The sequence below is a fragment of the Dendrobates tinctorius genome, unplaced genomic scaffold (genome assembly GCF_039654945.1).
Source record: "Dendrobates tinctorius isolate UK_male_01 unplaced genomic scaffold, ASM3965494v1 ptg000086l, whole genome shotgun sequence".
In the NCBI taxonomy this organism is placed as follows: domain Eukaryota; kingdom Metazoa; phylum Chordata; class Amphibia; order Anura; family Dendrobatidae; genus Dendrobates; species Dendrobates tinctorius.
This window is the reverse complement of record NW_027361754.1, coordinates 32,803,875-32,820,927: the sequence shown is the minus strand read 5'-3', so window position 1 is coordinate 32,820,927 and position 17,053 is coordinate 32,803,875. Positions and strand designations below refer to the sequence as shown.

Genomic DNA, 17,053 nt, shown 5'->3' with positions numbered 1-17,053 from the left:
CATACTCTAATCAGGGTTTAAGTGTGTGATTAGCATAATTGTCCCAATTGTCTCAGATGAGAAACTACGGTATTCTGACCCTCGTCTAAGTGTGAATAATTCATTTATTGCATAAAAATGTTGTAAGATTTGTTGTACTTGTAAATTAGTATAATAATATATTTGCAAATAATCATGTTTCTGATTAAGGAACCCAAGAAACATCTAACTCTAAGCAATCAATGTCAACTGAAGTGCGTCTTCTACACTCCCTCATGAATGGGTATGAAGCCAAAGTGAGGCCAGTTCAGGACTGGAAAAATGTCACTAATATCCACATAGATATCACTATTTATGCTATTCTCTCTGTGGTGAGTATGTGTATGAGTATGTTGCTGCAACCTGACAGATATATTTTGTGTATCTATACAAAGCTGTTTTATTTTCCCAAACCTCCTATGTGGAGAAAACAATTATTCCTTTCTACTTTCCTCCCTTCTACTCAACTACTTAACAACTTTAGTAGAGCTGCAAATATTGTAATCTTCCTCTCCAAGTGCAAGAAACCATCTCATGTCCTCTTTGATGTAAACATACTATCCCTCTCACCATATCTCCTATCTGCCAGGGACATGCAGTATCTTCTAAACCTGACTCTGGTTCCTAGCACCTTATAATTCCCAATTTCATAACACCCCACCATCACTAATAAACATCTACAAACTCTTTTGGAACTTTTGGGAATACCCTGTTCCATCTTCAACAAACTTCCCTACTGTCATCATGACCTGCTGACTTCTGTCAACCTTTCCTTCTTGGCTCTAACAGAAATATGATTGACATCTTTTGACAAAGCCACTTCTACAGCACTCCTGATTTGCAGTTCAGTAACACTTCCTGTCCAGGCAGCAAAAATGATGCAGGAGGCATTCTTGTATCAAAGGACAATTCCTTTACCCAAACTCTACTTCTATACTCAATGTTTGCTTTTGTTAACGTCGTCAATATCCTTATCTACTCACCTTCCAATGTCCAGGTGGCTATCATCTACTGAACACTAGGTCCTGTCCTATCCACCACTTCACCTCGCACCTAATTTTCCTTTCAACTGACATTCCACCATCATTATGGGTGACTTCAACATCCCCATTGACATATGCCATTCAGCTAACTCAAAATTGATAGTATTTTTTCTACTTTGACCTCTAACAATGATCCTTACATCTATTCACAAGGTGGGCCACAGACTAACCTTATTCTCAACTATATTCATTCCCAAATTACCCTCTTAAACTTCCCTCTCCTTCTTTCCACCCAAAAGTTTCTTATATTGTATTCTCTTTGTTTCTTGATCTTGCTAAGCAGTCCAGAAGCTGGTAAACCGTATTAAAAACCTGAAATATCTAGATGTTCACATGGTCTCCGGGACATTATGAATAGGTGAAGCAACACCATGACAAAGAGTAGCAAATCTGAGACCTCCAACGGTATGAGAGGATGGGCAAAGAGTACCATAAGACCCCTGAAGCTACTTAAGGACTGCTCACCATAGTTATGCACAAAAAGGTATCTCCCAATGAAATTGCAATACGGACTGATATCCAATTTTTAGCTGTATGAAAAAAGTATTTGCAAGCTGATTGAAGGCTTTGGACATGCAACCAATGGATGTTGCCAATCTTTCAGAAATATCACTGTATTCCTGTATTATGTGTACTGATTACAGTGATTTTTATATATTTTGTCCTCAATTATTATTATTTAGTTTTAGGTGGCACTATAGAGTTAAAGTCCTCTTTCTCTCTGAAGAGGCAATTTGCACATTTAGTTTTAGAGCACTGTCAATTCCATGTTGTTGTACATAAGAAGAGGTAACATAAAATACAAATATAAATTACAATAATCAAACTAACAATGACAGACTGGAACAGAGGAGAGAGGAGGACCCTGCCCACCGGGGCTTACAGTCTGTAGGGTAATTGAAAGGAGACAGTAGGTTGGGAGGTTGCAGCAGCTCCGGTGGTGGTGACATGATAGCTCCAGTGGTGGTGAGGTGGCAAAGGCATCACGGCAAGCTGTAAGATTTCTGAAAGAGATGGGTTTTCAAGTTCAGTCTGAATGTTCCAAGTGTGGTGGATAATTGGACATGTTGGGGCACAGAATTCCAGAGAATGGGGGATATCAGGAGAAGTCTTGGAGGCAATTGGGTGAGGAACATACACTGTGGAGGAGAGAAGGAGGTCTTGGGAGGACCAGAGAATACATGTGGAAGATATTGAGAGCTTAGTTCGGAGATATATGGAGGAAACAGATGTTGTAGGTCATTTTCAATATACTCCAACAATTTTGCACTGCTAAAAATATACAATGTTTATCACAAATTTTCAATATGTTTCAATTCATAGGATGAGAAAAATCAGCTGCTGACCACCTACTTCTTGTATAATCGGGTAAGAAAATGTATACAGATCTCAATCATCTTTTTCTAAATTAAAGTTTTCTGAATGTTGGAATGGTTTAAAGTAGTTTTTTTTTTAATATTTTTTAATGCTTATCCATAGGTTGTGCCAAATCTTTCTGATAAGTGGTGTCCCACCTCTAGGTCTTTTGGTGGTCTTCTTGGTTTTTTTTTCCAGTTATAGATGACATTTCACCACCAGCAATGTAAATTTCACGAAGGAAAAAACGAATGACTACAGCTCTTATTACGCCTAATACATTGCTGCCTCACTTTTGTGCCAATTGTATAATCAAGTTCTCATTTAGGTAATTTTACAGCAAAAAGCCGGACATTTAGTAAAAAAAGTCACACAAAATACGGAGGGATGAGGGAGAGGGAGAATTTTTCAGGTATACATAAAATTACTCTGAGGGGGACCATATAGACAAAAAAAATGTGAGACTTTTTGAAAAACCACAATGATGAATCAGGAACACATCTGGGAACTCCAAATCCTGGCCACAATGGCAAAGTAAAAACAGATTAACGTAAAAAAGTGACATTAGAAAAAAGTGCAAATTAAAAGAATTAATCACAAATAAAAAACGGTGGAAAACCACCAAAAGTAGGCCAAAAAGGGCAAATGGAATAATGCTTCGTGCCCTATGTGTACATGTGGCATATGAGCCAGGAGCGTTCTCAGCACTTATCGCAAATAGATTTTATTGCATTTAAACGTGTATACAAAAGGTTTAACTGGAATAATGGCTGGATTATGACACCACACCCTCACTGATGGGTATTCAACTGCCAGGACTCCCACCAATCCTGAACAACAAAAGACTAACCGTCACTTCCAAACAGAAAACAGGTGTGCACAGGTGCTTACTAAGAGTAGCCATCTCCATATATAACCGACAAATAGAGTTGCAATCTGTAGCGTTACAGCATGAAAACATGAAATATATGAATTATGAATTACTGCACTAGAAAATTGGAAAAATTGAGAATACTTAACTCATAAATTAGCCAATTCATTTGTACCCGGCAGCCACAATAAGGCAATTATTGTTGCTGGGAACCTGCCTAATGTAAATCCTCTCTTAAACTGAATACTACATTTATATGGAAAGGTAGGATCCTGCTATGATTAAAACCTCCAGGGGCTCAGGGGTGGAGTACTCATTAAGAAAGTCTATGTATACAAACATCAAAGACTGACTGTCACTTCCAAACAGAAAACAGGTGTGTATAGGTGCTTACTAAGAGTAGACATCTCCATATATAACCAATAAATAAAGTAGCACTCTGTTGCATTATAGCATGTAAATAAGAAATATATGAAATATATGAAATTTGAATTTCATTACTGCTGCAAAAAATTGGAAAAATTGAGAATACTTAGTGCATAAATTGGCCAATTCATGTGTAGCCGGCAGCCATGATGAGGAAATTCTCATTACTGGGATAGTCTTAGGCTAAAGACTATATTTATATAGGAAGGTAGGATCCTGCTGTAATTAAAAATACCTGAGGCTGAGGAGTGGAGTGATCAGAGAGCCTATGTGTACAAACATCAAAGATTGACCATCACTTTCAAGAAGAAAACAGGTGTGCAGGTGCTTACTAAGAGTAGCCATCTCCATATATAACCGACAAATAAAGTAAAATTGGCCTTATTGCAGCTGCTGGGTATACATAAATTGGCTAAATTATGCCAATATGACTCTGGGTGCAGGGAATAGAGCTGGAGTGACAGAGGCTTCAGATCTACCATAGTCCTTCGGTCTCATTTGCATATCAATTCAAATGTTGATTTCTCAGTAAAGAAGGAACAGACTGGCCATGTAAAGGTATTTATGCACTTGTCTTTGAAAGAACTGTGTGCATATATAGTTTGGGATGTGAAATTTTGCTGGCAGACTACCTTTAAGACTACAGGGTGGGCCATTTATATGGATACATCGAAATAAAATGGGAATGGTTGGTGATATCAACTTCCCATTTGTGGCACATTAGTATATGGGAGGGGGGAACTTTTCAAGATGAGTGGTGACCATGGTGGCCATTTTGGATCCAACTTTATTTTTTCCAATGGGAAGAGGGTCATGTGACACATCAAACTTATTGAGAATTTCACAAGAAAAACAATGGTGTGCTTGGCTTTAACGTAACTTTATTCTTTCATGAGTTATTTATAAGTTTATGACAACTTATCAAATGTGTTCAAAGTGCTACCCATTGTGTTGGATTGTCAATGCAACCCTCTTCTCCCACTCTTGACACACTGATAGCAATACTGCAGAAGAAATGCTAGCACAGGATTCCAGCATCCGTTGTTTCAGATGCTGCACATCTTGTATCTTCACAGCATAGACAATTGCCTTCAGAAGACCCCAAGGATAAAAGTCTAAGGGGGTCAGACCGGGAGACCTTAGTGGCTATTCAACTTGCCCACAGCGACCCATCCACTTTCCAGGAAACTGTTCATGTAGGAATGCTTGGACCTGACACACATAATAGATGGTATGGTGTGGTATATGGGGTACAAAGATAGTGGGGCCATTCTTCATCAATGGAAACCTCAATGCCACTGGATATCTGAAATTGCTACATGATGATGTGTTGCCCTCTTTATGCACTGAAGATGGCACGTTCCCTGAGTTTTCCAGCAAGATGCTGCACCACCACATTATGGGTGACCGGTCCGACCACTCCTACAAGGAATCTGACCCCCTTAGACTAGCATTTCTTCTGCGGTGTTGCTATCAGTGTGTCAAGAGTGGGAGAAGAGGGTTGCATAGACAATACAACACAATGGGCAGCACTTTCAACACATTTTATAAGTGGTGTTAAATGTGTAGATAACTCTTGAAAGAATAAAGCTACGTTAAAACCAAGCATGCTATTGTTTTTCTTGTGAAATTCTCAATAAGTTTGATGCGTCACATGACCCTCTTCCCATTGGAAAAAATAAAGTTGGATTCAAAATGGCCAACTTCAAAATGGCCGCCTTGGTCAGCACCCAACTTGAAAAGTTTCCCCCCTCCCATATACTAATGTGCCACAAACAGGAAGTTGATATCACTAGCCATTCCCATTTTATTTAGGTGTATCCATATAAATGGCCCACCCTGTAGAAAGCCCTAACAGTCCTTGTAAATTTAATGATGACTTTAAATTGTTAGTGATTGAAAGTTATTTATAATCAGAGCACAAACTGTTACACATTGTGTTACTTTCCTCGTACACATGTATATTTTGTGTTCTATTTTCAGTACTGGAAAGATGAATTTCTCCAGTGGAATCCAAGGGACTTTGACAATATGACTATTATCCCCATTCCTAGTGAGAACATCTGGGTCCCAGATATAATGATCAGTGAATTGTGAGTATTGTTCTGGAATTCTTTATACACAAAGAAACAGAACAAAGAAATGTAGGGAAGGTATGATTTATTGTAGGTCACATTTCAGCTCGATTTATCAAGGAAGATGTTGAGATTGTTTCTTAGATCTCTAATCTTAAATGTCTAAAGAGAAATTCATCTGTATTGTAAGAATATGCTTTACAGTCATATGTAAAAGTTTGGGCACCCCTATTAATGTTAACCTTTTTTCTTTATAACAATTTTGGTTTTTGCAACAGCTATTTCAGTTTCATATATCTAATAACTGATGGACTCAGTTATATTTCTGGATTCAAATGAGGTTTATTGTACTAACAGAAAATGTGCAATCTGCATTTAAACAAAATTTGACCGGTGCAAAAGTATGGGCACCCTTATCATTTTCTTGATTTGAACACTCCCAACTATTTTTTACTGACTTCCTGAAGCACTAAATTGGTTTTGTAACCTCATTGAGCTTTGAACTTCATAGCCAGGTGTATCAAATCATGAGAAAAGGTATTTCAAGTGGCCACTTGCAAGTAGTTCTCCTATTTGATTCTCCTATGAAGAGTGGCATCATGGGCTCCTCAAAACAACTCTCAAATGATCTGAAAACAAAGATTATTCAACATAGCTTTTCAGGGGAAGGATACAAAAAGTTGTCTCAGAGATTTAACCTGTCAGTTTCCACTGTGAGGAACATAGTAAGGAAATGGAAGAACACAGGTACAGTTCTTGTTAAGCCCAGAAGTGGCAGGCCAAGAAAAATATCAGAAAGGCAGAGAAGAAGAATGGTGAGAACAGTCAAGGACAATCCACAGACCACCTCCAAAGACCTGCAGCATCATCTTGCTGCAGATGGTGTCACTGTGCATCGGTCAACAATACAGCGCATGCATAACGCCTTTTTGTATGACGAAACAACTCAATCTTTGTTTCATCAGTCCACAGGACCTTCTTCCAAAATGTAACTGGCTTGTCCAAATGTGCTTTTGCATACCTCAGGCGACTCTGTTTGTGGCGTGCTTGCAGAAACGGCTTCTTTCGCATCACTCTCCCATACAGCTTCTCCTTGTGCAAAGTGCGCTGTATTGTTGACCGATGCACAGTGACACCATCTGCAGCAAGATGATGCTGCAGGTCTTTGGAGGTGGTCTGTGGATTGTCCTTGACTGTTCTCACCATTCTTCTTCTCTGTCTTTCTGATATTTTTCTTGGCCTGCCACTTCTGGGCTTAACAAGAACTGTACCTATGTTCTTCCATTTCCTTACTATGTTCCTCACAGTGGAAACTGACAGGTTAAATCTCTGAAACAACTTTTTGTATCCTTCCCCTGAAAAGCTATGTTGAATAATCTTTGTTTTCAGATCATTTGAGAGTTGTTTTGAGGAGCCCATGATGCCACTCTTCATAGGAGAATCAAATAGGAGAACTACTTGCAAGTGGCCACTTGAAATACCTTTTCTCATGATTTGATACACCTGGCTATGAAGTTCAAAGCTCAATGAGGTTACAAAACCAATTTAGTGCTTCAGGAAGTCAGTAAAAAGTAGTTAGGAGTGTTCAAATCAAGAAAATGATAAGGGTGCCCATACTTTTGCACCGGTCAAATTTTGTTTAAATGCAGATTGCACATTTTCTGTTAGTACAATAAACCTCATTTGAATCCAGAAATATAACTGAGTCCATCAGTTATTAGATATATGAAACTGAAATAGCTGTTGCAAAAACCAAAATTGTTATAAAGAAAAAATGTTAACATTAATAGGGGTGCCCAAACTTTTACATATGACTGTATATGTTTTTTCCTGCAGCCAAAACCTTTCCTGGCAGTAAAAATGCTACACTGAAAATGCACTTTTGCAGCGTTTTTGCAGTGTTTTTTTTGAGTGTGGATTACATTTGTGCTTTGTTAATTAATTAAAAAGGGTTTTTTTCTGCTCTTTGCTAACATATCATGGCTAATATTGAGGGAGGAGGGGGGTAGGTGAGTAGTTTGGGCTTCGTTCTGAAACTACCTTTCCCAGCATTCAGTGCATCGCTCACATGGGTGCATCAAGCTGTGGTATAATGGGCACGATGCACCACCCTGAGATAGTAAAGGGATATCAGTACTGACGTCTCGTGTTTAGGACTGAGCTTAGGCTTGGATGACATGATGCGGCCAAGTCCCATGACCACAGTGAATAAAACAATTGGCAGTTGTGAAAGTATGGGTGACATTTTTTATTATCCAATGATAAAGCTTTTTTTGCATAAAATAGGAGTACCTCTTCTAGAGGTTGTCCAGGATTTTGATATTAATGACCTACCCTTAAGATAGGTGATCAATATCAGGCCAATGGAGGTTAAACACCCAGGAACCATTGCGATCAGTGGTTAGATATATACAGTGTATGGAGTCAGAACGCCACAGCGCCCTAATTTGTGTCGTGGCCGTCCTTAGGTACTGCATCTCAGATCACATATACTTCAATAGGATATGAGCTGGAGTACCTGGGAATGACCACTACTCTGCGTACAGAGCTGTGATGTTCTGGGTCTGTACAACTGTGAGCCTAATTAACAGGGCATCCTGCACTTGTCTGACCTCCAGTGATTTGATTGATGATCTTGCCTAAGGGCAGATGAACTAGGTTCAGGTTGGTTAACCCTTAGTTGGTACAAAGAAGGAGGTGGGTGCTTTTTCCAAAAAAGGAGACCACTTTGCTTTTGAATTCTTCAATATTAATCATACACTATTAGGAACTGCACACCAGAGAACAAAGAAAATGCTTGAATACTTGCAACCTTTCAGGTGATGTACCCTTCGTCAGGCACAGAACTATAGTCTAGGGAGAATCAATTGTTTGTATGGAGAAGCCAGGGATGGTCTTCTCCAAATGTATACTGAGTAGTAAACAGACTCCTGTATAGACAACATGGTGCGATAGAAGAGTCAGTTCACTGCTGAGTCTACTTTATCCAAAGACCATTCATGACTCCAGACTTCTCCATATAAACAAGTGGATCCCCATAGATTATAGTCCTTGTCCGATTCTTCTCTTCATTATAGCTCACATAATGCGGTAAGAATCATGAATTGAAGCATTTTTTCTTCCCTTCGGTGTACGGTTCCTCCAAGTGTCTGATTAAGTTTTCATTACGGCAGGTCATCAATATCGAAGTCCTGGACAACCCCTTTAAGTTTATGCTGAAATACAATTTGAAGATATAAGTTTCATATGTAACTACTAGAGTTGAGCGACTTTTGGTTTTTTAGGGTCGCGTTTAGGGTCGCTTTTCCAAAAGTCGGGTCGAGCAAGATCGTCCGATTATAGGGAAAAGTCGGGGTCGTCCCGAAACACGAAACCCAATGTAAGTCAATGGGGAATAAAAGTCGGCAGTGAGAGGAGGACAGGAAACACACCTACAGTGCCCATTTGAATGCCAAAAGCATCAATTCTTCTTACTTAAGCTTGTCAACCTTAATTAACTTCATAATACAAGTTACGCACTGAAAAATGGGGGTTATTTGGCTAAAGTTGTGGGGGGGGAGGGCTGGCTGCAGGTTTTCATGTGCCCTGGGCGAAAGAGCGCCCCTTTAACACATACCACAACTCATCATGCTCCGATACGGCAGATAAATAGCGGTATAGTACAATGAAAAATACCTCACTTTTTACATCTCATGACGAGGCCCATCTATTTCTCCATACAGAATCATTGGTCCCATATAATGTTTGAAACAGTATATGATGAGCTCCACATAATTCTACAGTATATGTTGGTCCCCATGGATGAAGCTCTACTGTCTTATGGGCCCAAATAATGCTCCAAACATAATGGGCCCCATTTCTAATGCTCTAGTGTATAATGGGCCCTGTAAATGCTGCTCCAGTGTCTGATGTCCACCTTTGGAATGTTCCAGTGTATGGTGGGCCCCATCTATCATTCTCCAGAGTATACTGCTCCCCAAAAATTGCTGTCCCAACATTGAAAACAATCAAATAAGTCTCCTCGCTAGGGAATCCCTGTACTTGTCTGGACAGGTGCTATAGCTTGCTTAACAGCTCGCCAGCCGTTCTCACGCCCAGTATGGATTGCACGTGATTGCACAAAGGTTAGAAAGGGTACCGTATCCCTGGATAACATGTATGGATAGCGTACACATTCAAAATATATGTCTCAGGAGGCAGGCTCAGACGGTGTCAGGCCCAGTATGGATTGCACGTGATTGCACAAAGGTTAGAAAGGGTACCGTATCCCTGGATAACATGTATGTATAGCGTACACATTCAAAATATATGTCTCAGGAGGCAGGCTCAGACGGTGTTAGGCCCAGTATGGATTGCACGTGATTGCACAAAGGTTAGAAAGGGTACCGTATCCCTGGATAACATGTATGGATAGCGTACACATTCAAAATATATGTCTCAGGAGGCAGGCTCAGACGGTGTCAGGTACAGTATGGATTGCACGTGATTGCACAAAGGTTAGAAAGGGTACCGTATCCCCGGATAACATGTATGGATAGCGTACACATTCAAAATATATGTCTCAGGAGGCAGGCTCAGACTGTGTTAGGCCCAGTATGGATTGCACGTGATTGCACAAAGGTTAGAAAGGGTACCGTATCCCCGGATAACATGTATGGATAGCGTACACATTCAAAATATATGTCTCAGGAGGCAGGCTCAGACGGTGTTAGGCCCAGTATGGATTGCACGTGATTGCACAAAGGTTAGAAAGGGTACCGTATCCCTGGATAACATGTATGGATAGCGTACACATTCAAAATGTATGTCTCAGGAGGCAGGCTCAGACGGTGTCAGGCACAGTATGGATTGCACGTGATTGCACAAAGGTTAGAAAGGGTACCGTATCCCTGGATAACATGTATGGATAGCGTACACATTCAAAATATATGTCTCAGGAGGCAGGCTCAGACGGTGTTAGGCCCAGTATGGATTGCACGTGATTGCACAAAGGTTAGAAAGGGTACCGTATCCCCGGATAACATGTATGGATAGCGTACACATTCAAAATATATGTATCAGGAGGCAGGCTCAGACGGTGTTAGGCCCAGTATGGATTGCACGTGATTGCACAAAGGTTAGAAAGGGTACCGTATCCCCGGATAACATGTATGGATAGCGTACACATTCAAAATATATGTCTCAGGAGGCAGGCTCAGACGGTGTTAGGCCCAGTATGGATTGCACGTGATTGCACAAAGGTTAGAAAGGGTACCGTATCCCTGGATAACATGTATGGATAGCGTACACATTCAAAATATATGTCTCAGGAGGCAGGCTCAGACGGTGTCAGGCCCAGTATGGATTGCACGTGATTGCACAAAGGTTAGAAAGGGTACCGTATCCCTGGATAACATGCATGGATAGCGTACACATTCAAAATATATGTCTCAGGAGGCAGGCTCAGACGGTGTCAGGCACAGTATGGATTGCACGTGATTGCACAAAGGTTAGAAAGGGTACCGTATCCCTGGATAACATGTATGGATAGCGTACACATTCAAAATATATGTCTCAGGAGGCAGGCTCAGACGGTGAAAGGCCCAGTATGGATTGCACGTGATTGCACAAAGGTTAGAAAGGGTACCGTATCCCCGGATAACATGTATGGATAGCGTACACATTCAAAATATATGTCTCAGGAGGCAGGCTCAGACGGTGTTAGGCCCAGTATGGATTGCACGTGATTGCACAAAGGTTAGAAAGGGTACCGTATCCCCGGATAACATGTATGGATAGCGTACACATTCAAAAAATATGTCTCAGGAGGCAGGCTCAGACGGTGTTAGGCCCAGTATGGATTGCACGTGATTGCACAAAGGTTAGAAAGGGTACCGTATCCATGGATAACATGTATGGATAGCGTACACATTCAAAATATATGTCTCAGGAGGCAGGCTCAGACGGTGTCAGGCCCAGTATGGATTGCACGTGATTGCACAAAGGTTAGAAAGGGTACCGTATCCCTGGATAACATGTATGGATAGCATACACATTCAAAATATATGTCTCAGGAGGCAGGCTCAGACGGTGTCAGGCCCAGTATGGATTGCACGTGATTGCACAAAGGTTAGAAAGGGTACCGTATCCCTGGATAACATGTATGGATAGCGTACACATTCAAAATATATGTCTCAGGAGGCAGGCTCAGACGGTGTTAGGCCCAGTATGGATTGCACGTGATTGCACAAAGGTTAGAAAGGGTACCGTATCCCCGGATAACATGTATGGATAGCGTACACATTCAAAATATATGTCTCAGGAGGCAGGCTCAGACGGTGTTAGGCCCAGTATGGATTGCACGTGATTGCACAAAGGTTAGAAAGGGTACCGTATCCCCGGATAACATGTATGGATAGCGTACACATTCAAAATATATGTCTCAGGAGGCAGGCTCAGACGGTGTTAGGCCCAGTATGGATTGCACGTGATTGCACAAAGGTTAGAAAGGGTACCGTATCCCTGGATAACATGTATGGATAGCGTACACATTCAAAATATATGTCTCAGGAGGCAGGCTCAGACGGTGTCAGGCCCAGTATGGATTGCACGTGATTGCACAAAAGGTTAGAAAGGGTACCGTATCCCTGGATAACATGTATGGATAGCGTATACATTCAAAATATATGTCTCAGGAGGCAGGCTCAGACGGTGTCAGGCACAGTATGGATTGCACGTGATTGCACAAAGGTTAGAAAGGGTACCGTATCCCCGGATAACATGTATGGATAGCGTACACATTCAAAATATATGTCTCAGGAGGCAGGCTCAGACGGTGTCAGGCACAGTATGGATTTGACGGCCCAGATTACACAGCGGAGGAGCAGGGAGAGGTAAAGATTGCAAATGCTGGGGTCCTGCCCAAGCAAGGGGGGCCCACTCGTGGGCGTCGGTACTGGCACTGGGCCCCTCATAGTACAGCGGTGTGTCTGACGGCGGGTGTGCACCACCACCGTCAGAGACACTTGATTGCACTATGAGGGACCCTGTGCCAGTGCCCGCGCCCAAGAGTCGGCCTACCCACCTGTCCAGGGCAACGGCACTCGCACGGTGTTGTGCGGTAGGTGGTGACCCCGGCCATGGGGGGGGAGGCAGCACAGTTAGGGAGTTTTAGAAAGTGGCATATGTTGATGTTGGACATTCAGCTGATGCAAAAGGCGAAATAGGTGAAGTACCAGGAAGAGGTGGACCAAAGCAAGCCATTTTTCTGTCACCCTATGTGTCATCAGGGGAAGGTGGGACAAAATCCTTGGAAACCCATGCGTGGTTCATTTTAATGAAGGTTAGATCATCCACATTTTGGGTTGACAGACGGGTCCTTTTTTCTGTCAGGATTGATCCAGCTGCACTGAAGACTCTTTCCGATAGCACACTTGCAGCTGGGCAAGCGAGCTCCTGTAAGGCATATTGGGCCAATTCAGGCCAGGTGTCCAGTTTAGCGGCCCAATAGTCAAAGGGGAATGACCTGTGTGGGAGAACATCGATATCGGAGGAAAAGTAGTTTGTAACCATAGTTGACAACTGCTGTCTCCTGTCACTTTCCATCGATGCAGTATTACCAGTTGTGTGAGCGGTATTTGAAAAATCAGTCCACAACATTGTCATGAAACCCCTGTCTCCAACGCCACTTCTGCTGTGTGCACCACGAACACCTCTGCCAAGCTGCCCCCGGCCCGTACGGCTCGTGTGAGAACCATCACCGCTGCTGTGTGCTGGGAATGCCTCAAGCAACTGATTTACCAGAGTTGCTTGTTTATTAGACAATATTAGGTCAAGGTTCTCCTGTGGCATGATGTTTTGTAATTTGCCTTTATAGCGTGGATCCAGGATGCTGGCCAACCAGTAGTCGTCATCGTTCATCATTTTGGCAATGCGGGGGTCCCTTTCTAGGATCCGCAAGGCATAATCTGACATGTGGGCCAATGTTCCCGGTGTCAATGATGCACTGCGAGTGCTGGGTGGAGGAGCACTTTCTGGCAAATCCACATCCCTCCAGTCACGCACAAACCCTGTACCAGACCTTGCCACGCCAACATTTTCACTTGCCCCACGAGATGCATCCTCCTCCCCTAAGTAATCATCCCCATCATCCTCCTTCTCCTCCTCTTCTTCCTCCACCTCGTCCAGGAGAGGTCCCTGAGCAGACAATGGCTGAATGTCATCAAGGATTCCCTCCTCCTCTTCCTCCTCATCAACATTGGCTGCAGACGCCTGCTCCTTAAGGTGCGTCAAAGTTTGCATGAGCAGACGCATAAGTGGGATGCTCATGCTTAGGATGGCGTCGTCTGCGCTTACCAGCCGTGTGCATTCCTCAAAACACTGAAGGACTTTACAAAGGTCTTTCAGCTTCGACCACTGCACGCCTGTCAACTTCATGTCTGCTCTCAAAGTGCCTGGCCGTGTATCCTCCCACAAATGCATTATGGCCTGCCTCTGCTCGCACAGCCGCTCCACCATGTGCAATGTCGATAATGAGGCGGTGGTTGGGAAGGTGGAGCAATCGCTGCAGCTTCTGCATACAAACGGAGTGTACAGGCGACCGTCAGATGTGCGCGCACAGTCTTTTCACCTTCTGGAGCAGGGCTGATAATTTTTGAGGAAGCACTGCACCACCAGGTTCAAGGTGTGAGCCAAGCAAGGTATGTGGCTGAGTTTTGAAAGGGCTATGGCTGCCACAAAATTACGGCCGTTATCACTAACTACCTTGCCTGCCTCAAGATGTACACTGCCCAGCCATGACTCAGTTTGTCGCTTCAAGTACTCGGCCAGCACCTCGGCGGTGTGTCTGTCGCCCAAACACATCATCTGCAACACAGCCTGCTGACGCTTTCCACTAGCTGCTCGATAGGGGGACACATCGTGTGCAACAGTGGCAGCTGCAGATGGAGTGCTCGTACGACTGCGCTCTGTGGACGAGCTTTCGCTTCTGGAGGAGGAGGAGGAGGGTCGAACGCCTACAGCCAACTGTTTCCTATACCATGGGCTAGGCAGCACTGTCCCACCACCGCTGTCCCCTGTGGACCCTGCATCCACCACATTAACCCAGTGCGCAGTGATGGACACGTAACGGCCCTGGCCATGCCGACTGGACCATGCATCAGTTGTGAGGTGCACCTTTCCGCTCAATGACTGCTTGAGTGCATGGACAATGCGGTCTTTCACATGATGGTGGAGGGCTGGGATGGCTTTGCGAGAGAAGAAGTGGCGAGTGGGTAGGTCATAGCGTGGTACTGCATAGGCCATGAGTTCGCGGAAAGCTGTGCTTTCCACCAACCGAAAGGGCATCATCTCAAACGAGATTAGTTTGGCAATGTGGGCGTTCAAACCCAGTGTACGCGGATGAGAGACTGAGTACTTTCTTGACCTACTCATAGTGTCTGGGAGGGTGAGCTGGACTTGAGAGCTGCATATGGTGGAAGTAGCGGTGGACAGGGCGGACTGAGAGAGGGTTGATGATGGTGATGGAGTTGGTGTTCTTTCTGATGGCCTAGAATCAGTCTTTCGTTGATATAACAGTGGGATTCCCTGACTGCTGTGGCCTTGCAACGACACCTCAACATTTGCTGCTGTGCTAACCGGTGGGCTTACAGTGGGGGAAACAATGTAGCGTTGCTGACTACCTTCGTTGTGATCAGTTGCACATGTGGCACTTGAGGTTTGGTGTTGTGTCCACGCTTGCAAGTGCATGCTGGTTAAATGTCTAAGCATGCAACTGGTATTCAAATTTTTCAGATTTTTCCCTCGGCTAAAGGTCTTTGCGCACTTCTTACAGATAACCTTGGCCTGATCATGAGGATTTTGTTCAAAAAAGTGCCACACTGCACTCTTCCTACTTTGGCAGACATTTTGCGGCCTAGCACGCTGTGATCTTTTGACCCTCTGGACAAGCTGTCCAGCAACTCTTTTGATGTTTGGAACCTGTCTTTGGAGTGCTCCGGGCCTGCCAGATAACAGCTGTTGCGATGTCGATGTCTGCTGTGGATGCTCCTCATCTGAGCTATTGGAAGCAGCACCCTCTTCCCCCCAATGGATGCCAATCTGGGTCAACAACTGGGTCATCCATCACCTCCTCTTCTATGTCATGTGCACCTTTCTCTGTGTCACCGTGTATGGTGGTATAGTGTGCGGGAAGGGGCACCTGAGTCTCATCAGGGTCAAAATCTGGCTCTGTACACTGCGAGGACAATGTAGTGCTCTGAGTGAATGTACCAGCAGAATCATCCATCAGCGGCTGTGCATCAGTGCACTCCATGTCAGATTCATCTTGGCCTGGGTAATTCACCATTTGACTTGATAATCCAGGCATGGTATGTGAAAACAGCTCCATGGAGTAATCAGTAGTATGGCCTGCGTCATCCTTCAATCTTGGTTGGGGTGAAGGACACAAGGAAAGGTGTGGTTCATGAACATGAGCCTCCAATGACGACTCAGTGCTTTTACTTTTTACAACTGAAGAAGAGGAGGCGATAGAGCTGGAGGCTGAGTCAGCAATGTAAGACAAAACTTTTTCCTGATGCTCTGCCTTTAAAAGCGGTTTGCCAACTCCTAGAAAACTAAGCGTTCGAGGCCTTATGTAGCCAGACGATGACGCAGGGTCAGCACCTCCTGCATTCGGTCCTATTTTGCTCTTGCCACTACCATCAGATCCACCACCAACACCATCATTACCAGCTGCCAACCCCCGCCCAATTCCACGGCCTCTTCCACCAGCCTTCCTCATTTTTGGTAGAAATGTAGACAAAATCCAACAAACTATATAGTAATGTAAAACAAGGTACAAGGTGTCTATAGGACAGGGGAGATTTAGAATTTCTGCACACACTTGTGGACAGTGGACACTTTTGGATTGTGTGAGGCCCACTGATATCTGAGCGCTATGTGACAGGCTCGATGGCACAGCTGCCTGTGACCAAAGTGACGAGAGGATAATGGAGATTTTGAATCTCTGCGCACACTTTTGGACACTGGACACTTGTGGATTGTGTGAGGCCCACTGATATCTGAGCGCTATGTGACAGGCTCGATGGCACAGCTGCCTGTGACCAAAGTGACGAGAGGATAATGGAGATTTTGAATCTCTGCGCACACTTTTGGACACTGGACACTTGTGGATTGTGTGAGGCCCACTGATATCTGAGCGCTATGTGACAGGCTTGATGGCACAGCTGCCTGTGACCAAAGTGACGAGAGGATAATGGAGATTTTGAATCTCTGCGCACACTTTT

General features: G+C 43.6%; 1 protein-coding gene across 1 annotated transcript in view; it reads left to right on the top strand.

The window, feature by feature from the left end:
- Positions 1–254: 254 nt before the first annotated feature.
- The window catches only part of LOC141098104 (5-hydroxytryptamine receptor 3A-like), a 32,039-nt gene continuing 15,240 nt past the window's right edge, over positions 255–17,053 (top strand). The window contains exons 1-3 of the mRNA XM_073585673.1: positions 255–350; positions 2,385–2,429; positions 5,698–5,807. Coding sequence (XP_073441774.1) covers positions 255–350; positions 2,385–2,429; positions 5,698–5,807 — 251 coding nt within the window. The remainder of the gene's footprint in view (positions 351–2,384; positions 2,430–5,697; positions 5,808–17,053) is intronic.